Raw genomic sequence first — 22,084 nt, forward strand, 5'->3', positions numbered from 1 at the left:
AGAAGGCACTAGAATTAAAAAAGATTAGGAAAAGCTTCCTTTAGAAGATGTTGTTGTTTCTCCTTCATTCTCGAAGAGGACCATGACATCAGGGAGGTGATGCCATGACTTGCAAGTGAATTGGATTTAAGTGAGGGAGGGCTGTGCGAAGTCACCAGCCTCACTTTCTCCTCCAGAGCCATCTGGGTCCAATGATAAGACATCAGTCAGGAGGACTAGAGATGACTCCTTTTAACTGAGACTTAAAGGAAGCCAGGGAAACCAGAGATGGAGATGAGAAGGGACAGGGCTCCAGGCATGGAGAACAGCCAGAGAAAATGCCTACAGCTGAGAGGTAGAGTATCTTTTTTGTGGATCAGCCAGGAGACAAGTGTCACGGGATCAAAGAGTATGTGTTGGGGAATGAACTGTAAGAAGACTGGAAAGGTAGTGGGGGGCTAGGTTATGAAGGGCTTTGAATGCCAAATAGAGCGTTGTGTATTTGCTCCTAGAGGTGATGGGGGCCCCGGGAGTTTACTGAGTATCAGAGTGGAATGGGCCAAGCTGCCAGGTGATCGAGCATAAGCAGACGAGGAGACACAGACGGCGTGGGAAAGCCTAGGTGGACATTAAAATACCTGGATGCAGATTCCAGCTCTGCCACTCACTTGCTATTGACCTTTTGCAGTCCACTTGACCTCACTAGTTCTCAGTTTCCTCATCTGTAAAATGAGGGGTTTAGCCTAGTCAATCTCTAAGGTCCCTTCCAGCCCTAACAGACTACTAGGTGATATAATCATAAGACAATGAGCAATAGTATTATGAGCTCACATTTATAATGTGATGATAATAATATTATGAGCTCATATTCCTCATCACAACTGTGTGAGGCAAGTAATATGGATATTATCATCTCCATTTTACAGATGAGGAAACTGAGGCTCAGTGATGTTTAGTGTCTCACTTATGGTCTTATGGCTTTTCGGTATCCAAGGTGAGACTCAGATCTGACTCTGACTCTTGACTCTAGTGCTTTTCCCACTATATTACTCATTTTATAGACTTGCCCTTAGAGAAGTGGAGGTTGTGTTGGAAATAGTGGAAGGGGCAGTAGGAGAAGAGTTTATGACAGGTCTTAAAAGTCGGGCAGAGAAGTTTAGACTTAATGCAATAGGGAGTAACAAGTGTTTTCTGAAGGACGGTCAGGCTCTAGGTATGCTTGATGGGTTGGAAATGGATATCGACCAGTCAGGGAGATCCAAGCTCATCATTTGATGAGGATTTGGTTTGGGGTGGCAGCAATGTGAATGGAGAGGACAGAGCAGGTCTAAGAGACATTTAAGAGGACTTGATCATTAGAGGGTGATTGCAAGGGGGAAGAGAGTTGTAGCATTGTATATTGAGAAGATACAGTTTTTTGAGAAATTTAGGAACCAGAAGGAGGAAGCTTGGTGGAGTATGTTTGGGTAAAAATGAACGCAGGTAGAAATGGAAATGATACTGCGTTTGGAGTTCACTGCATTCAAGGAAAGAGGAATAGATGAGTTTAAGAAACAGATCAGAAACCTAGCGAAGATGCAGTGTAGTAGGGATCAAGGACTTCAGTTTTCCAGATGGTTGGTTGAACTCACTTTCTGTCAAAAGCAAAGCAGCTAATGATTTCCTGACACGCCTTAATGATAACTTCTTTCTTCAAAAGGTATAGGAGCCATAAAAGGGAATTTTTATTTCAGATATGATTCTCATCAATGGAGGAGGAGGGACTGGTTGAAGGATTGGGAATGAAGGGAACTTCCGTTGGGAGAAACATCTGATTCATCTTAGAGTGTTTCATGAAAAAGAAGAGGAAACTGAGGCTAGTTTAATATGCACCATAGATTTTAGGGGAGCAGATTTCATAGGGTGCAGAAGGATAGGAAGTATCTTAAGGACTAGAATTCTATGGGGCATGTCAGCCCAGTAGGAATAGAAAACCTTCAAGAATGAAATCCTGGCATTACAAAGAGAAACAATCTCAATGAGGAAGAAAAACCTGATTTGTTTGAACAGATCAGTGGCAATGCAGTAGCCAACTGGGAATTTAAAAGTACTTGTTCACAAAGTGGAAGAAAGGAGAGGTAATAAGAGGATGAATTCAAAACCATGGTGGGATCTTACAGGGATACTCTAAGGAGTACTGAAGCTCAGAATGAGGGTAAGGAAAATAAAAGGGAATCATGGGGTTTCTGCTCTCATGGGGGAAGGGACAGACCCTCTGGTAGGAATGGATCAGGTGATGAAGATGGACAGCACAGAGGAGTCCAAGCTGCTCGGTTTTATACTTTGCTTCTTTTTTCTTTGCCAAATGAAATGATCTTTGTGCAAGAAAGTACAGAACAAAAATGGTTCATAGAGAGTTGATGACCCAGGTAAGTAAGGAGATAGCAAGAGAGCACCCCAGTACCCTTGGGGAATTCACGTCACCCGATCCAGGCAGGTTCCGTACTTGAATTCTGAAGGAACTGCCTGATTGATGGATGTATGTACTGAATCACAGTCAGCGACCTTTCTTTTTTTTTCTTTCTTTTTTTTTATGGTAATTTTTATTTATTTTTTTGTTTTCAACATTTACTTCCGCAACATTTTGAGTTCCAAATTTTCACCCCATCTCGCCCCTCCCCCCACCCCAAGGTGGCATGCATTCTGAATACCCCTTCCCCTAGGCTGCCTTCCCTTCTATCTCTCCCCCCGTTCTCTTATCCCCTTCCCCTTCAGTTTTCCTGTAGGGCAGGATGGATTTCTCTACCCCATTTCCTGTATTTCTTATTTCCCAGTTGCATGTGAAAACATTTATTTTTAAACATGTGTGTTTAAAACTTTGGGTTTCAAATTTCCTCCCTTCCTCCCTCCGCACCCACCCTCATTGAAAAGGCAAGAGACTCAATATAGGTTATACATGTGCAGTTATGCAAAACACTTCCATAGTAGACATGCTGTGAAAAACTCACTCTATTTCCCTTAATCTTATCCTGCCCCCCCATTTATTCTATTCTTTCTTTTGACCCTGTCCCTTCTCAGAAGTATTTGCTTCTGATTACTCCCTTTCCCAATCTGCCCTCCTTTCTATCATTCCCTTACTCTCTTGTCCCCTTCCCCCCCCCATTTTCCTGTAGGGTAAGACAGATTTCCACACCCAAGTGAGTGTGTATGTTATTCCATCCTTAAGTCAAATCCTATGAGAATAAGATTCACTCATTTCCTCTCATCTTCCCCTGTTTCCCCTTCACTGTAAGAGCCTTTTCTTTTCTGGTTTTTTTTTTTTTTTGTGGGATAATTTACCCCATTCTACCTCTCCCTTTCTCCTTCTCCTAGTATAAGTCAGCGACCTTTCAAAGGTCCTGAGGTGTGCCACAGAATTGGAGGACAAATGTTGTCTTAGAAGTGATTTAAAAAAAAAGGAACAGCTTATGTAAACAATATTAATTGATTAACCAAGCTTTACTATCTATCACTACATTTATTGATTGCCTACTAAGCCCTCACATCTGTGCTAGGTGCATGTGGATTAAAGTAATACCATTGTATCATAACTTCTGTCAGCCTTATCATAGCATGTAAATAAGAGCTATTATCATTCTTTTTCTCTTCTTATTTTACAGAGCTGCCAAGCAGAGTTAATTCGATGGGAAGAAGGTAAAAAATGGCAAGCTAAAACTCAAGGGATGCGAAACAAATTGAAAGAAAAAGAAAAAGAAGTTGATACTTTAACCAAACAATTGAATACTTTAAAAGAGCTTTTGGCCAAGTAAGTTTAAATTTATTTCTGAACCTCATTACATGAAAAAAGAATCTCTTTTTAATGAATTTAAAGCAATAGTATAGCTTTAATGTAACTAAAAAAGACATGTCTGTATCATTGGTTCTAATTGTAAACTATATTTTGGTTCATCTTGTTCTTAAGAAACATGTTTTAAATGTTTTTATAAGAATTATGTGAGTGATGTTCCTAGTTTTTAATAAATTAATTCAAATCATATATAACCTTTGATATATTCCAAGTGTATGTGTAAGTATATAGATAAATGTATGTATAGATGAGCAAACCAAACAGAGTATGTCTTATGTTACTAATAATGAAATATATATTAAATTCTACAGGTCTGATAAAGATAAAATCACATTACAAAAGAAACTAAAATCAAGTGGTGTGACTGCTGATCGTGTTATGGGAGTACATGCTTCAGATTTAGAAAAAGAATTAGAAGAACTTAGAAAAATGAATATTGAACTAGAAAATGAAATAGGTTATATGAGGTAAGCAGTTTTAAGGATTTCTGCTATTTAAATGAAGTGCCAGAGTTTGAGTATAACAGCCTCTTATCTGAATCTTTTAAATATGTTCATCTGCTTTGTGTTAAAATGACAGATTTCATTCAAAACCCATTCAGAATAATAGAATTGCAGAATTAAAAGGAGCCTCAGAGGCCTCTAGACCCTACTTAAAGCAAAACGGTATTAACTGACATTTCTATTGTACTTTCAAGTTTACAATTAAGAAATTTTTCCCTCCTCACATATATTACATCCAGCCCATGAATTCATTCCATATAGAAGCTCACTTGCCTCTCACAACTCTGTGAAGGTCACACTCCAGGCTCATTTCTCATGGCATGGTAGTATTCCCTTACGTTCATGAACCACACTTTGTTTAGCCCTGCCCCGGTTGATGACCAGCTGCTTTGGTTTTAGTTCTTCACAGCTACAAAAAAATGTTGCCATGAATATTTTGGTTTAGGTGGGGCATTTCTGTCTTTGGGTTCCTCCTTGGAGTGGATGAGTATGGCTTCTTTTTAAAAAAAAAAATTAATTTATTTATTTTTAGTTGTCGACACTCACTTCCATAAGATTTTGAGTTTTAAATTTTTTCCCCTTGAGCCTGACTTCTTAGTGACGCTATACTAGGTAGCAGTAAAAAACTGTGGTTTATATGAGATGTAAATTTCTTTTTCCCTTTTTGACTCCTTGCAGGACCCAGCAAGCTCTTCCCCGAGATTCTGTCATAGAAGATTTACATTTACAAAATAGATACCTTCAGGATAAGCTTCATGCTTTAGAAGAACAGATTTCTTTAAAAGATACATTTTCTAGGCCTTTAGTAAGTCTATGATTTTATTTTATTAAATGTCAGTTGATAAAATAGGAATCAGTTGCTAATGTTTCATTTTGCTTAAGAATTCTGCTAGCTGTCTTTGTTTCTTTTCTTTTATATTCTATACTAGTTTGCAAGTGAACATTGTAATATCTGATAAATATTAACTTAGGTGATTGTTTCTTGTCTGGTACTGGTAAAAATGTGTTATGCATTTCCATTCATTATGAGTGTCTAGTGTGGCTCTTATGTGCTATAACCATTAAAAGTTTTTTTTGTGCCTAGGGGCAATGTGCTAGTTAAAACAGAAAAAAATAGGCATCCTCATTTCCAACAAGTGAACATGATATGTGCCTGTTTTTTCTCTAAAAATGAGTTATGAATGTGGAATTGTTTGTGAAAGTCTTAATGTGAGACATTCAGCACAGGTTTCTTTTCTATCCTTGTTTTCTTTTTCTTCTTTTCATGCTCCATCTCATCTTTTGCTTCAAAGCAGGGTTCAGCATGTGACATTACCACTCTCTCCTCTCTTGCCACCCAAACTAATAAACGCAAGTATTTTGTCTTTCCCAAAAAGAACAATTTACTTGGGAACAAAAAAAGCCCTGTAACAGTCTTCTCAGTTAAAAACAGGAAGAAAATAGTTGGCAGTGAAAGCTTTGATGATCCGCACCGTCAGATAACTGGCAGTGGTCTGGCCTCTGGTCAGTGCGTCGATGCAGGTTCCCAGTCAGTTGAGGCTCTGGGACCTGCCGGTTTAGCGCCCTCGGAGCCCAGGGAATGCAAGCAGTTGAATTCATCGAGGCAAACTGATGCTGACAGGGAAGATTTTACAGCTGATTTTGAAAATGAGCCAGATGGAGAGAAGGAGGGACTGAATCAAGGCTGTTACAGAAATGGAAATGGAGTACGTGAAAATGAAGAAGAGAAAAAAGAAACAGCTGAATGTGCACAAGGAAACCCAGAGAACGTGAGTGACAGACGTCCGTCTGAGCCAGAAGAACTTGCCAGAGGAGAGTTTGAAAATGCCGAAGTGAATGATGGCGTAAATCCACACCTTGAAGGGAATGCACAGACAGACATCGCTACTGAGGGGATCAGATTAAGCCAAACGTCTGCTGTGGAAATCGCTCAGGTTTGGTAACAGAGGCAGTCTTTTGTTAGCAGAGATGGGTGGTGTGATACAAACTGAAATGTACAGAATGTTTTTTTTTCCACTATTGACTTTTGGTATCTCTGTAGCTAGACTTCTTTCCAAGCTTGTCTTTTTAACTAGTTTGCACAAAATACTCCTTTTCCAGTATGGCATTGTAAAGACGCAGGCACAGGAAGAGCCCCTGCAGGTTTTGGGCTCCAGCCTCTAGCAGGTTCACTCTTGATCTGGGCAGCCAGAAGGATGGAGGGGTGAAATAATAACTTACTTTCTGTTCTTCTCCATGGGTTGCTGATAATGGGAGGACCAACTCCCACAGTTTCCCCCAATTACTCTTCTCACAGGGGCGGGTGAGAATGGGGCAGCAACCCCGATGTAGCAGCACAACTCCTGTCTCATTCCCCTAAGCCTCGATGGGGGCCAGTCAAGGCACTCACAGCATTCCTAGCTGGCACATTGCCCCCGTCACTGACCAGTGCTCACCTGATTTGTAGCAGAGCACGCAAAGAAGGCATCTTGCCAGCAATAGCCTCACAAGTTTACATGAACTCTAGCAATCTTATGCTGACTTAGCACTGCTCAAGCACAGTGATTATTTACAATTAAAATCAACTGTTTACATTATCTCATCATTAGTCTCACTGTGCAATCACAGTAGAAACTGTTTACAATGTGAAATCCTGGGATCTAGTAGATTGTTATGGTCATGGACCCTGGAAACTATTACCTAAAAAAGTAACAAAATCCACCTTACAGGCAGGAACTGAAATTTATTTTTAGTTGAAATTTCTAATATAGTTAGCTTTTAATTTTTTAGTGTTGGTATATTCAGAAAGCAATTTGATGTGGCAAAAAGAGAAAGATTGTTTTCTCTCTTCCTCTCCACCAAAGAAAATTACTAACTGAACAGATGAAATTACAAATGAACTGCCATTAGAGGGAATGCCATCACAAAGGAAGGCTACAAACAACATTAACAATAATGTCTTTACCATGCACATGGCTGATAATTCACAGCAACAGTACTTTGTAGGTCTGATTACAACATGATTGTCTCTATCACATCTACCTTCTCTAGTGCTTTGTGTTAGGACAGTAGTCCTTTATGAAGAAATAGCTGAAGGTGCATTATTTGTATTATAATGTAGAAGAAGGAAAGTGCAGCTGAGATTGAGTTGAACTCTTGGCAGTTTTTTGATGTCAACCGGCCATTTGGTAGCATTGACCTTTCCATTCTCCCTATCTCAAACATCCCAGCCACTTCCTATAGAAAAATCCACCCAACTTCTCCTTCTCTCACTGTACCAGGCATTCTAGAAGTAAGAACAGGCAAAGAGTTCAGAAACATAGGTGTTTGGTGCCTGGCCTCACCTTCTTTCCTTCAGGTTCTAAGTACGTTCATCTGCTGACTTACTTCACTTGTGGAAGCTTTCCCTCATGCTAGGACTGCAGTCCCTCATCCTCTCCAAATCCTTGCCTTCACAAACCTTAGCTCTGGTGCCACCTTCTCCATGAAGTCTTCCCTGAACCCCTCAGCTAATGTTGTCTTTCCCCCAGTTATCTTGGGATTGTGTTGCCTCCTCCAGTAAAAGGGAAACTCTTTGAGCACAGGAACTGTTGGGTTCTTTGTTTTTGAATTCCTAGGGCCAAGTAAAGTGCCCAGCACTTAGTAGGTGCTTAATGGAGGCTTGTGGAATTGCATTGTTATTTTTACTTGCTAAATAAACACAAAAAGGGTTACCTGCTGTGGTGTTTCACTTCATCCTTCACTCCTACAGGATAAAAACCTGATTTGGTGAATCTCTACATACTTTAAAGTAATTATTTTCTAGAGTTTAAAGCAGTGATTTCCAAAGTGGCTGATACTGCCTTTTGGGGGGGGGGGGGATGGAATGATTGGTCAGGGGGCAGTAATAGCCTCAGGTGCAATTGTATGATTAATCTGAGACTTCTTTCCTATTGTAAGATTTCAGGATGGGGCGGTGAGTAATTTTTTTTTTTTTAAAGGGGGCAGTTGGCCAAATAAATTTGGAAACCTCTGGTCTCAAGAAACAACTATTTTAACTTTTTCCTATACAAATCCTGTTCTCATTTCCTTACTTTGATTTCTCTGGATCTTCTATAATTTATCTACCTCCCTTTTGCAAAGGTTCCCTTTCAGACTACGCATTTTCCCCTGTAGTATGAGTTTATGAAACATTTTTTCCTATTTTTGTTCCTGAAGTCAACAGAATTGGGATTAGGTGGTCGGTCTAACAGAGAACAATTGCTTCAGAAGGAAAACCTGAAGGTCTCATCTGAAAACATTGAACTAAAATTTCAACTTGAACAAGCAAATAAAGATTTACCAAGGTTAAAGGTAAATTTTTCTGTATTTTAGAAATATACTATAGTCACCAAATCTTTATTTTTACCATATGTATGTATTATCTTAGCTTGTGAGAAATAAAAGTAGAAAATCCTTATAGCCATTTCATTTTGCTGATAAACGTGTTTAGTGTGTGTGTGTATGTTGATTACTACTTTGGAATATAAGACAGTTCATACACATAGCACCTTTATTAAGAGTTGGCATACTGTACTGTAAGAATTACGTTCATTTGTAAGAAATTATATTTTGTAGATATCACCAGGTATCTGGCTGATATTTATTTAAATCTATGGTTTTCCAAATCTAAATCTGGTTGCTAAAATGTATAGTTTCCTTTTTTTTCTCTGCTACCTAATAGTTTTTTAAAACTAATTTGTTTTTCATGTAAAAATGAGTTATTAGCTTTTCTAGCATCTGACTGCTTCTTCTGGTTGTAAGGTTAAGCAATACCTTGCAAGATATTCCTAGTCAGATGCGAAAGCAGAATAAATAAAAATGCTTATTGATTGATTTAACTTAAGTAATGTTTTGGGTCAATATTATTTCAATAACTTCAATGAATTACTATTTCTGTTAGAAATTCAAGTTTATCAATATAGCATACCGAGACAGTAATGTAGTACTCCTTGCTTGATAATAAACTGGCACTTAAGATGTTTGTTGAATTACTGAATGAAATTAAATAAGAATACATTATTTTTCTCAATTCCTCGAATTCTTGTATAAGTATGAAGACTAACTTTTGGGATCTACTGAATTTTCTAGAAGACTAATAGTGGAAATAAAATCTTACGCTCATCTTTTCTTTTCACATTTCATAGACTTTGTAAATTTATAACATCTTAGAATCAGAAACTCAGTGAATAGCCCTACTATTAACTGAGGCACGAATGCCCTCTGCAGCATCTGTAACAAGATTAGCATCTGCTTGAAACCTCCCATCCTGGGAAATTTGCTATTTGATGAGATGGTCTGTTTGGACTACTTTAATTATATGGAAATTATTTCGTTCTGAGATACATCTTCCTTTAACTTTACCCTCTAAGTCTGAGCAGAATAATCTGTTTCCTTTTACATGATATCCTGTAAAATAATTGAAAACAGTCATGTCTACTATTAAAAAAAAGTATATTGAAGGAAAAAACAAATCATTATGATGGTAGTTAAGGAGGGCTCACAATCCAGGGGAAAATTTCCTTTAAGGTTCTATAATTTTTTTTTTTTTTAAGAGTCAGGTGAGTGATATGAAAGAAATGTGTGAACTTCTGAAGAAAGAGAAAGCTGAAATTGAAAGAAAGCTTGGCCAAGTTAGAGGGGTAAGTGAATAAGTGTTACGTTGTGACCATGTGCTTTCAGGATTCCTGAACTGAAAAGGAGAAAATCATTTCTACATATAAATTACTAAAAAAGATATTGTGTGTTGGCTAATGCCATCCTTAGCTTCTCTTCTCAGCAAAATGATTCTTTCCATAAAATAAATTGCTTTGTCTCTTCCACAGTATAAACCATGACTTATCGTCACTGACTCTTTGAACAAGTAGGTTCAATCTGAAGGCCTCAGTCTAGCATTTGAGATGCTAAGATAATGGCAGAAGGGTAGAGCATTCTTACTTCTCTCCAGACTAGCCGCCTGTCCTAATAAAGCTTCTTCACTTGCCCTGTCCTGAACACAGAATCTCAGCTTTGGAAGAGACCTCAGGGTCATCTAGTCCGACCCAAATTTGGAGAAGAATCCCCCCCAACATGGCGTCCTGGTGGTCCTTCAGCCTGTGCGGGAAGACCTCTCCTCTGTGCTACTTTGTTCATGTCCATCTTCACGACTTCGGGTGCCTTCACTTCTATTCGATACATTTTTCTTCCATCTTTTGGCCAGTTCCTGATCTCTTCCCATCCCAGATGGAGAAGATTTCCACTGACTGAGCCTCACACATTCGTGTGTCTATTTCATGTACTATTCAGTTATATCTGTTATATCGCTCTTTAAAGAGGCTTCTCACCGTTGGTGCAGGAGTCAGAATAGAGGCAGAGTCACATCCTTCATCTAAGACTTAGTAGATATGTGACTGTTGGCCAATCAGAACTTCTCTGGAGCCTCAGTCTCCTCACTTGTAAATGGGCTTATAATAATACCAGCAGTATCCACCTGTAGGGTAAGGTTGTATAAGTATTAATAAAATACGCAAAAACTTTAAAGACGTTGAAGCGCTAGAGCAAGACTGCTCGTGATGGAAGCAGCACTATGGAAGTTCCTGGGAGAAAAGGATAGTCTTCTCAAGGAATTTGTCACTTTCTTTTTTATCTTCCCATATCCCACCAAGTACAGCGCAGCATCGGGTAATCCCACGCTGAGTGCTGAGTAAACGCTGCTGAGGGGACAGGATCACAGAGTGGCTGCCATAAGACCAGGCAGTTTCACACACACAGAACCCCCTGGGACGACCCTAGTTTGTACCACTTCTTTTTTATCCATTTCTGTAATGTAAAATGTCCTAGGGTGGATTGGGCAGGTGGGTATGATAGACCCTGGACAATCTAGCTTTATGAGGTTAGTGACTTTATCAAAATACACGTACTCCCCTGAAGTCCTGCTCCAATGCTAATTACAAAAGGCGACCCTGAGTTCTTGAGGGCTGTCCCAGCGGAGCCTAAGCTGCAACGTGTCTGACAAAGCAGAGTTTTGAATCTAGGCCTAACAGCATACTGTATGTCTGTTAACCGAGGACCATCCTCGCTAAGTTTTAAAAGACTTGTCTCCAGGTGGCCTGCAGGATGATGAAATGTTCAGCCATAGCATGTCTTAAAGACAGTCTACTGTCCAGTTACAGGGGCTGTCTTCTGGGTGGAGGAGGAAGCACCCCAACTGATGAAATCTCAGGGCCTTGAAATGTTGAGGAAATGCATTTCAGTGACTAGATTTAAGTAGGCAATTGCATCCTTTGCGATCATTCATTGATCACTGGGAATACTCATTGGCAATAACGATAGAAGCTGCCATTCATATGTGACTTCAAGTTTTCAAGGGGCTTTATATAGGGGGTGGGGGTGTCAAGCAACCCTATGGGGCAGGTACGACGAGCATTATATTCCCTGCTTACAGGTGAGAAAACAGGCTCAGGTGAGGCAGCCAGGTGCCACGATGGACGACGGAGTCAGGAAGATCTGGTTTTGAATGTGGCCTCAGATGCTTGTTAGCTGTGTAACTCTGGGCAAGTCATTCAGCCTTTTTCCTGAGGCCTCAGTTTTCTCTTCTGTAAAATGGGAATGATAATAACACCTACCTCTCAGGATTCTTGTAAGAATCAAGTTAGATAATCTATATAAAATGCTTTACAAAACTTAGAGTTATATAAATGCAAGATACCATTAGTGTAATTATTATTTTTTATTAATGTTAAGAGAATGGTGACTTTGCCTGTAGTCACAAAACTAGTAAATGTCATAGGTAGGTTTCAAACCCAGGCTTTGTGAACTACACCCTCTCCAGGACACCAAGCTGCTTCCCTTGTATAAAGTGTATCAGGCCATTTTCTTTAAATATGTCAAAATCTGATTTTTATGTAATTAAATTTTAAAATTCTATTCATATTTTGGCATAATTGATCTTTTCACTAGGACTTAGAGATCATATAGAGGCTGTGCTCTCCTGGATTAGGTGGGAAATTCCTTAGGCTTTGAACCTGCATATTGAACACTGTCTCCAGTGCTCTATCATTCAAATAAGATAACATGTGTTATCTTTAAGGACTGGAACAGCCCCTGTTATGTGTTTCTGTAATGCTGGGTCTTTTATTTAACATGCAAAAGTACTATTTCTGGTCATGGTCTAACATGTTATTTTCATGCATTTTTTGTATAGTCTGGAAGAAGTGGCAAGACCGTTCCTGAACTAGAAAAAACTATTGGTTTAATGAAAAAAGTTGTGGAGAAAGTCCAAAAAGAAAATGAATATTTGAAACGAGCATCAGGAATAATGACAAGTGAGAAAATGTCTACTCTTGAGCTTGAAAATAAAAATCTGAAGGTAATGGTTTTATTCTTAATAGTGATTTCTTCTGCTGTGGGAAACCTTAAAAATATATTAGAAAAGTTGTAATTATAGTGCGTTACTTTATCCTGAATAAGACATATTGGTTTTTTTAAAAATTCATCAGTCATTTATATGAATACTATGAGACTCTATTGTATAAAATCCTAGTTAAGTGTGTGTTTGGAGTAAGAATGATAACTAACACGGGTGAGTATAAAATTGGGTAGGCCGGAGCAGGCACATGGTACTGGGTAGGTAGATCCATAGAGATTTCATACTTGTTCTAGCTTGATAGAGCAGGGCTCCAAGATTTTACTCTGAATCAGTGGTCTCTAAAATGTACTCTATTGAGCTTAGAATCAGTAGTCTCTAAAATACACTTTATTGAGCTTATAAAAGTTTTATTCATGTTCATTTATTTCTTTTTTTGTGTGTGTGCACTTTTAAAATATCTAGACTGAATTAGAAAAACTGAAGCTTCATCTTGGACGTCAACTGAGCATGCAATACGAATTTAATACTAAAGGCCCAGAGAATATCATGGTTGAAAATGACGATCTTCGCAAAGAACTTAAGAAAGTATATATAATTTTATTAATTACAACTATTTCAACTGGCTTTTTACGTCAATTAGAGATCTTTTAATTCTTAAACAAAGACAAATGTAGATTCAGTGAGACACCCTGTTAAAAATAGGAAAGTCAGTTTTCACAGTCCACATCCAAGAGCACTATACAATGGAAGGTTTTTTGTTTTTTTCTTTTAACTTGTTTTCTATTCCTCTTAACTCAACAGTTCTTAACCATTTTTGGCATCATGGCCCCCTTTGGCAGTCTGGTAAAGCCTATGAACATCTTCTCAGAAGAATGTTTTTAAATGCATAAAATAAAAAAAAAAGATTACAAGGGAAACTTTTTATATTGAAATAGAAATTTCAAATTTTTTTTTAAGTGGCTAGACCCAGGTTCAGAATCTTAACATATGACTGGAGACAATGGTGATGCATCTGGTACTTGTTCTCTTCTTGTGTTTCTACGTTGCCTGTACTACTTCCTCCTAGTCCTATTCTTCATAAACTTCAGTTATCTAAGCCTTCAAGCAAATGATGTCTAAGATGAGTTCGGACCGCAGCAGAATCCTGCGCTTCCCTTTCCGTCAGAGTAGGTTGTAATAGTGAGGGACTTAGATGAATCCACATTGTCATGGACTATGGTTAGACTATGAGACAGGTTTTTTTTTTATTCCTTTCCTCATTGTAGAAATGATTTTGTGATATGAGTCCAGCGGCTAAAAGTCCACCAGGATTTTCCTGAAAGATTCGCAGTGCTAGTCAGTGCTACTCGGTGAGATGTTGACGATATAATATGATGCAAGCATTTATTAAGCAGCTGTCATGTTCAGAGTCCTTTGAAATGTTGACTGTGTAGTATAATATGATACAGCAATCATTTATTAGGCACCTGCTATGTTTGGAGTCCTTTGTTGGGTGCAGGAGAGATACAAGCTGTAAATAAATCATTATCCCTGCCCTCAAAAAGCTTACTGTCTGGGAGGGGGGCGGAACACACAGGTATCCACAGGATACACAATATCACATGATAAATTGAGTCGAGAATTACTTTTGCAATGTCTTGTAAGAGCAAAGACGTTCAAAGGGAGATGGTCATTAACACCCCGAAGGACTGAAGGATGACATTCAGATTGGATTTTATAGGATCAATATAGGTTGAATGTATTCAGCATTTTAAAAGAAGGATAGATGACATTCCAGGCATAGGGAGCGCTGGAGTGGGGCAGAGCATCCCAGGCAAGGGGAACCAGTCCCTCCCCACTCTTCTGCCTTTTTGAATTCCTAGTTTCCTGCAAAGTTTAACTCAGATACTCTCCAGCTTAAAGTCTTCCTTGATCTAAGTACTTAGTGCCTCTCTCCCAAAATCACCTTATGTTGATTTTGTGTATATTTTGTATACACTTATTTTTGCATGCTCATAGGTATTCATATTGTCTTCCTTTGCAGAAGGTAAGCTCTGTAGAGTAGGGATTATTTCCTCATTTTTCCTTGTATTCGCTGCACTTAGCCCAGTATCTTGTACGTAACACTCCCTTAATAAATTTCTACTGATTAGTTAGGAATCTTGAGATCACAATTTCCGAATTAAAGACCATTTAATAACTCCTTTATTTCATAGTTGAGGAAACTGAGTCTCAGGGGGCAACATGACTTTGCCCAGGGTCATACAGCTAGTGACCGAATTGGGATTGGCTCTCAAACCTGGTGCTTTTCCACTCTACCATACTTGTCTCTTCAGGTAGTCCCTGGAGTCAAGAGGGTTGAACTTGGCTGTGAGTTATTTGGAGTAACCTTATAAAGAGATATGGTACACTTACAAGCCTATGCTATATTTCATTAGTCTCTACTGTCTGAGATACTAGTAATACAATTAATGAAGTCAGCAACCAGTTTTTTTATTCACTTGCCATGAATTGTTCCTTGCACCAGACAAACAGATGTAACTATCTCTAAGAATGACCCAAAGCAGATGGGTTTTTTTTTGGATGTTCCAATGGATGTGTTCCACATATCCATGTATGAATAGCTGTTCTAAGAGAAAATCTCAGTGCTAGTGATATTTTTTCTGCTAAAGCATTAAATACAAAATTATGAAAGTATCAAAAACACTTATTACTCATCACGATTTTTTGTTAGGAAGATGGTTTTATTTTCCTCCATTTTGTACCTGAGTGTCTCCAATCAGCCTTCTTTACTTCAGAGGTCTTCTAAATACCTTCAGCCCTGAACTAACATTTCTGGGGACTCTGTATATTTTAAGCCCCTAAGTGTGCGTGTGAAATAGCATCGTTTCCCATTTTGCCCTAGAAAATAGGTTTAATTTTAATTTTAATTTTTTTAGCGAGGCAATTGAGGTTCAGTGACCTGCCCAGGGTCACACAGCTAGTGAGTATCATGTATCTGAGGCCAGATTTGGACTTAGGTCCTCCTGACTCCATCCACTGTGCCACCTACCTGCCCCTGTTTAATTTATTTTTTAATACCACAGGGAAAAATATAAAGTATTAGGAATCCCATACTAAAGAAGCAGTTCTGTGGGGATAGTCAAATAGTCCTATATTTTGAATGTTAAGTAGCTGAAGATTCAGTGTTCAGTGAACATGGCTTATGGTCATGGCTGTGTGTCACAAGTGTAGGACTGTAGAAGTTCAGCTCTTTCTTAAAGGTGTGTAGTCCATTACTATATAACTGTATGTGTGCTCTCACATACACGTATGTGTGTGCACACCTGTACACGCATACTCACATCTGGATCAAAGCAAAATTTTTTTCAACTGAAAAAGACAACTTTTATTCTTCTAAATAGCAACCTTGTGGTCATTCTTATAAAATTTGTTACTCTTAATGTCCTGATTATTCACTTCTCTGATAGAAGGTGGAAACTGCTGAGATACTTCGAATGGAAAAAAATGACTTGGAGTTAGCAGTTGAGAAGCTGAGAGCTCAGCTGGAAGAGATGAGTAGCAGATTGTATCTGATTGAAAGCAGAGACCCCCAGCTGGAAGTGGCCAAAAGCAGGGGTTTGAAATCAGTCATTGATGCGAGGTAAGAGAAGGTTTTAAAGAGACAAAAGTCAATCTCTATCTTGCTTCCATCATTATTCTTAAAGACTGCCAATCTGCTCAGTCAAGTGGCTACAATAATGGCTCGGTTTTGATCTTCTGAACAACAGGTGCTTGATATCACTGTTGGATCGATTCTCATTGTTTGCGTCTGGTGTGCCAATGAGACTAGTCAGATTTCTTCCAAAAAATTTAACTACAGGATTCACTTAAAACATAAAATAGAAATTGGAGGTCCTTTCTCAGTTATCATCAGTTAAGGTGTAATAGTGTCTTAACTCAAATAACTTTACAGAATTGAAATTTAATTACTTCATCCTACCATGGTTACTGTCATGAAATTCAAATTTTCAAAAGAACCCACATGATCCTCACTGCTATTTCTGTTTGTTTTCTCTGATGTTTCTTCATTCATTCAACAAACATTTAGCAGCTGCTACATATGGAGTATTCTACTAGGCCTTGTGGGAGTTGGAAAATGATTAAGCTATAATCCTGTCAGTGATTGGAGTTTTTAATATAGTAGAGTAGGATGTGATAAAGGCAAAAGAGGCATAATTAAAGGGTTTGAGCGCTTCAGTGGAGAAAGGGATCCCTTTTTGATAAAGGAGCCATGGAAAAGGTATATTAAACCTTGAAGGATGAGTGGTATTTGATGAGAAAAGGATTTCAAACTGACGGGGCATCATGAGGAAAACTGTGGAGATGGGGAAGTGTGGGACATATTTGGAGAATAGTAATTCTGGACATTATCTCTCACACCCCCAGAATTCTTTCAGCTCAAATGGCATTCACCTCCATTCAAGCTCTGCTCAACTTTTGCTTCATTGGGACTCTTAGTTTTTTAGCTCCTCCTCTCCGCACAGGTGCCAGGAGACCCTCCCTGCATCACGCAAACGACCCTGGTCACCTCTCTCTCTTATCAGGAACTTATGTCACTGTCTCCCTGTTGACTCCAGACCAGCCAGAAACACCTTAGCTGGGCTTGAAAGCCTTTTGCAGTCACCAGGCCTTCTTTTCCAGGCTTGTTGCCAATTTCCTTCATATGCTGTCTGTTCCTGCCCACCTGGCCTACATCTTCTGAGTGTGTGCCTTTATGGCACATCCTCTATTGCAGAGGTCAAGAGCTCACAGGGTTGATGCCTTTTTTTAATATCTTCTTTAACCTTTTACACCAGAGAGGCAGATAAATTATTCCTTATTTTTTCCTTCTTGCTTTCAGAACAAATGAAGTCAAAATGAGCAAGGTACAAAATGAGAGTGAGCAAAAAATTCAGAGGGTCAGTGATCTTAAGCAGCTCCTAAGGGAGGCAGCAGCAGCAGACAGAGAGCCAGAGAGAGAGATGGTAATGGAGAGGGAGAAAGAGAGAGAGACAGAGAAAGAGAGACAGAGAGAGATCAGAAGGGACATTCTCACTGTTAGAAAAAGAGACTTTCTCTTACCATCCTACCATTTGTTGTATCCACTCTCCTCATTGTACTGTTCATTCACATAGCCCCAGCATCTGGAATATTTATTTTTTATTTATTTATTTTTGGTGAGGCAATAGGGGTTAAGTGACTTGCCCAGAGTCACACAGCTAGTAAGTGTCAAATATCTGAGGTCAAATTTGAACTCGGGTCCTCCTGACTCCAAGGCTAGAGTTCTATCCACTGAGCTGCCCCCTGTAATATTTACTTTGGGAAGTTTATACTTTAATGTTATGCCTCCTTGTAACAAATACTTTTTAAAAGTATAAAGGTCTCTGTATTACTTTCTAACTTTTCTTTTCTTAGCTATACCCTAAGACTGAGATTCTTAAAAACTTTGCTGAAGGTATCTTCCCAGAGCAGAGCCTTAAGGGAGAATTGCAACATATTAGGTAAAACTCTGCGCTCATATCCACAACATTTATATGTTAAGAAAAGAAAAAAAAAGGAACACCCATGTCTCTGTTGCTTAGGTGTAATGCCACAGCTTTGAGTCCTGCCATCAGAGAGCAGAGGCAGCAAGATGGAGTGTGAGGGTTAGTCTGGGAGACTGACCTCCGAGTGGGACTGCCATCCCAGGGAATCAGGTGTTTAGATGGTACTGGGATTTCATGCACACTTCTACACCTGCTCATGTTGTGTGGGCCCTCACCAATTGCCCGAGGCCTTTCTGTGGTTCCTTAAATGTCTTCAGCAAACTGCCAAAAGCTGCCCATCTGGCGTCCATCATTCTTTATAAATGGCCATTTCCTTCTCCATTGATGCCTCTTATTTCACTATTTGTACATAAATTGTCACCTGCTTTTAGCCACCATACATTTCTGTTTCCCTTGGGGTCACCTGCAAATTTGATTGTTTCAAGTAAGAAAAATGAGAGTAGGGTGGGGGGACCTTCCAGGTGTCTAGTGGGTTTCTGCATCCTGAGTTAGCCACAAAATCTGAAGAAGTTACATTCAGTGTCAGTATTTATGAGTTGTATGTATGAAGGTTGGTTGGTTGAATGTATGTAGGTAGGTAGGTAGGTAGGTAGGTTGCAGAGTTGGAACAGTGCGTGTGCCAGTTGAAGAAGCTTCTGTTGCTTAGGATTGAATATCACCACTAGTTCCTGCAAGGCCACTGGCCACAGTCTGTAGTCCTGAATTTCCAACCTTTTGTACTGCTCCTAACTACTTTGTTTAGCTGCCAAAGATCATCTTTTTTTTTTTTTACCTATTTGCAACCCAGTTTCTGACTTCCACCAATTTTGGCCCCATGACTTACTCCATAGATAACAGACCCTAAGTCTTTTCGCTGCATTTGTGCAGCGAAGTGGTGTAGTGGATAAAGTGCTAGGCCTGGTGTAAGGAAGACTCATATTCCTGAGTTCAAATCTGACCTCAGATACTTAACCACCTGTGTGACCCTGGGCAAGTCACTTCACCCTGATTGCCTCAGTTTGCTCATCTGTAAAATGACCTAGAGAAGGAAATGGCCAGACCACTCTAATATCTTTGCCAAGAAAATCCCAAATGGGGGCCTGAAGAGTTAGACGTGACTAAAAACAGCTGAACAACAACAGTGATCTTTTGCTGCTAGATTTGTTCCCTGTGGGTAGTCCCGCATACTCTGTGCTCCTGCTTATATTTAAGTTACTGTGTTAGAATAGTCTCAGGAATTCAGTGCCCTAAGAATTACTGCTGTATGATTGAGAACTCACATGTGTGTTTTTCTACTACTGTTTTTACCATATTATCAATAACTCTTGTGTTCCAGGTCAGTGGATCGCGTGGAGAAGAAAAAGACCGAATTAACTCATCAAGCAGGAACTAGTCGAGAGCAAATTGGAGGTGAAAACATTGTTTCTGGCAATGCGTGTGTGCTAAATGTGTCGTTGCTCAGTGTTAAAAGACTTGTTTTGGTTTGCTTTTATAAGGGTTCTCTGAAGTTGCGTTTCATTGGTTTGTCTCTCCAGAACCACAGGCCGGTCATGGGGTTTATCCACAAAGCCTCCTTGTTAACTGTGAGATCAAGTTGCCTCATTTGTGTTAGGCCCTTTACATCATTTTGGGTGTCGTGTGTCCATTGGTGTATGGGTATGTAAGATTGGGGATGTCATGCTGACTCCTTTCTAGTGTTGTGACTCCTATGAACATCTGCTCTTCTTCTTTCTTCATTGTAGCTATTCTGTGTTGTATTCATGAGGTCGTTTGCTCCCTCCTCTGGCCTTTAAAGTTTGATTCCTTTTGCATGATAGGGAGAAGATGTATTCTTATAAGCCTTTGTTAGGTCCATCATATCCCTGCCTGTAACCTCTCATTCCTCTATTTTAAGACATATTACAGGAATTTTGAACTGTGGCACACTCGCGTGTTTCATCTCACCAGGTCTTTGGTACTGGTGAGATTAAATTTGCCTTCTTAGGCTAGGGTTCTCTAGTTCATTTTGTTTACTACCTTGTACTTGTGGTGTTTTGGAAAAGACATGAGTTAGTACTCCTGTAGTTTTAGATACCAGTACTGAAGTGTGACATTTCATTAAAAATTCATGTCAAATTATGTTAAGGACCTTTTGAGTTGGACAACTGGCCATATGTTGAGGGACATTCTGTGGAATAATCTGCTTTTACCTATTACAATTGCCACATCTCTCTAGTTTCTGTTTTTTTACCCTTCCCCCCCAGTCCCACATGGGACAAAATACATTTTCTCTTCCGTTTTCTAATAAGTACGGAATTCTTAACCTGCATTTTCAATAAAGAATAAAACCTATTGACAGCCTAAGAGGCTAATTCATAAATACATAAATACCATGAAAACTTTAATTCATTTACTACCTAATTGCCTCTGGTTTTCTCTAGCATTTCCCCCCTTTTATTCTTAAATTTTTTTTCTTTGAATGCCTTTTTTTTGTTACATTAGTCATTTCTGAACTGATCCCTCTCCTGTGCCCAGAAAACCATCCCTTGTGACAGATATTTTAAAAGTGAAAAAAAGCAGTTCACCAGAACCCACGCGTTGGTCCTGTGTAGCAAAGGAGGTAGTATTCCATACGCAGAACCTCCACCTCTTCAGTGAAGGAAGCTTCCCTCTCTCAGTTCTCCTGGGCCAGCTTGAGTCTTCATAAGCAGTCAGCCAGCCCAGCCCTTGCCCTGTGCTGACTTGATCCTGTTCTTCCGCACTCGGGTTGATTCTCCATTCACCTGTGCACTGAACGAGGATTTGCAGTTCTCCTCACTGTAGCCCTCTCACAGCAGGCACTGACTCTTACAAGGGATCCTAGGAGTTAGTTCATGAGTTGTTACTTCAGGTCTTCCTCTCCCTTTCCCGCTCCTCAGATTTCCCTCAACTCTTTTCTCCCAGATCCTTTTTTTTTTTTTTACTCATTCTTTGTCCTTTTACCCCTCAAAATTCATTTTTAACAGCCGCTAAATATGAAAAAAAAATGTGTTTCAAATAGTCTTTCTCGACAATTGTATTTGCGTTTAATGTTGTTTGGAGTGTGATATTTTGCTCACCTCTGATTTCTTTTTATAGCCATCCCTCAAATAGTTCTCCTTGTTGACGGTCCACCTTTTTTCATTGCCATTAGGCTCAGTCTTTTAAGATTACTTTGGGTTACACTTGAGCTTCAAGACATTATTACATTTTCTTTTATTATAATTGAGGAATAATCCCAATTCTAATAGGCATTCCTTTGTGTTTAAAACAAGCATTCTCTTATTTATAAAATGTTATTGTAATTGTGAAATTTAACTTTTAAATTTTAAGCATGGGGTTTTTTCCATAGAGGTAATCTATGGATGCGTTATGTTGTCTGTATTCAAAAGTTTGGGGTGGTTTTCATATCTCTGTATGTGCTGTCTTTAAAGTCAGTTACTTTGGCTTCTATAGATGTGTGTTCTTTTAAAATTGTTGCCTTTATTTCTTTTCTGCCAGATTTTATTATTTTTCTGTATCTTTGTGGTATTCTCTTTTTCAGAACTTCTACTGCTTTGCAGAAATGAAGCAACCCATTATTTTTTTTAAATTCAGCATCAAAAGCATCCAGTTCTTGACCTATTATTAATTCCCAACTTATTTTCAGAGTTTTATATCACTTCTAAACAATTCCAGAATTTCTTGTTGCCATTTCTTAATTTTCTGGGGAGTCTTCTGAATGTTTTTTTTATTAGGGATTTTTAGTTCATTTTTTTTTTTCATATTTTGACACATACTCATAGTAGTTTGGCCTTTTAGTTTTCCTTTCATTTCTTTATTCTTCCTTCTGTCTTTACGAGCCTGTGGGTGTGTATCTATTTGTGAGCTCGGTTTTAAATAAGGCGCTTTTTCCCTGGGCCTTTTGGTC

The 22,084-nt window shown here is 39.0% G+C and overlaps 1 protein-coding gene across 2 annotated transcripts in view; it reads left to right on the forward strand.

Moving 5' to 3' along the window:
• CEP290 (centrosomal protein 290) overlaps window positions 1–22,084 on the forward strand; it is a 101,639-nt gene that overhangs the window by 77,233 nt on the left and 2,322 nt on the right. The window contains exons 42-51 of one of the 2 annotated variants that reach the window (XR_003567340.1): window positions 3,618–3,763; window positions 4,117–4,272; window positions 4,987–5,113; window positions 8,485–8,619; window positions 9,861–9,947; window positions 12,488–12,652; window positions 13,115–13,237; window positions 16,102–16,274; window positions 19,514–19,587; window positions 19,713–19,833. Coding sequence is in view for 1 of the 2 variants with exons in the window: in XM_027842499.1 (XP_027698300.1) it covers window positions 3,618–3,763; window positions 4,117–4,272; window positions 4,987–5,113; window positions 8,485–8,619; window positions 9,861–9,947; window positions 12,488–12,652; window positions 13,115–13,237; window positions 16,102–16,274; window positions 19,514–19,587 (1,186 nt within the window). In the remaining variant the exon portion in view is untranslated. The remainder of the gene's footprint in view (window positions 1–3,617; window positions 3,764–4,116; window positions 4,273–4,986; window positions 5,114–8,484; window positions 8,620–9,860; window positions 9,948–12,487; window positions 12,653–13,114; window positions 13,238–16,101; window positions 16,275–19,513; window positions 19,588–19,712; window positions 19,834–22,084) is intronic. The other variant, XM_027842499.1, reaches the window with a different exon arrangement.

The sequence above is a fragment of the Vombatus ursinus genome, unplaced genomic scaffold (genome assembly GCF_900497805.2).
Source record: "Vombatus ursinus unplaced genomic scaffold, bare-nosed wombat genome assembly UNPS02014874.1, whole genome shotgun sequence".
Lineage (NCBI taxonomy): Eukaryota > Metazoa > Chordata > Mammalia > Diprotodontia > Vombatidae > Vombatus > Vombatus ursinus.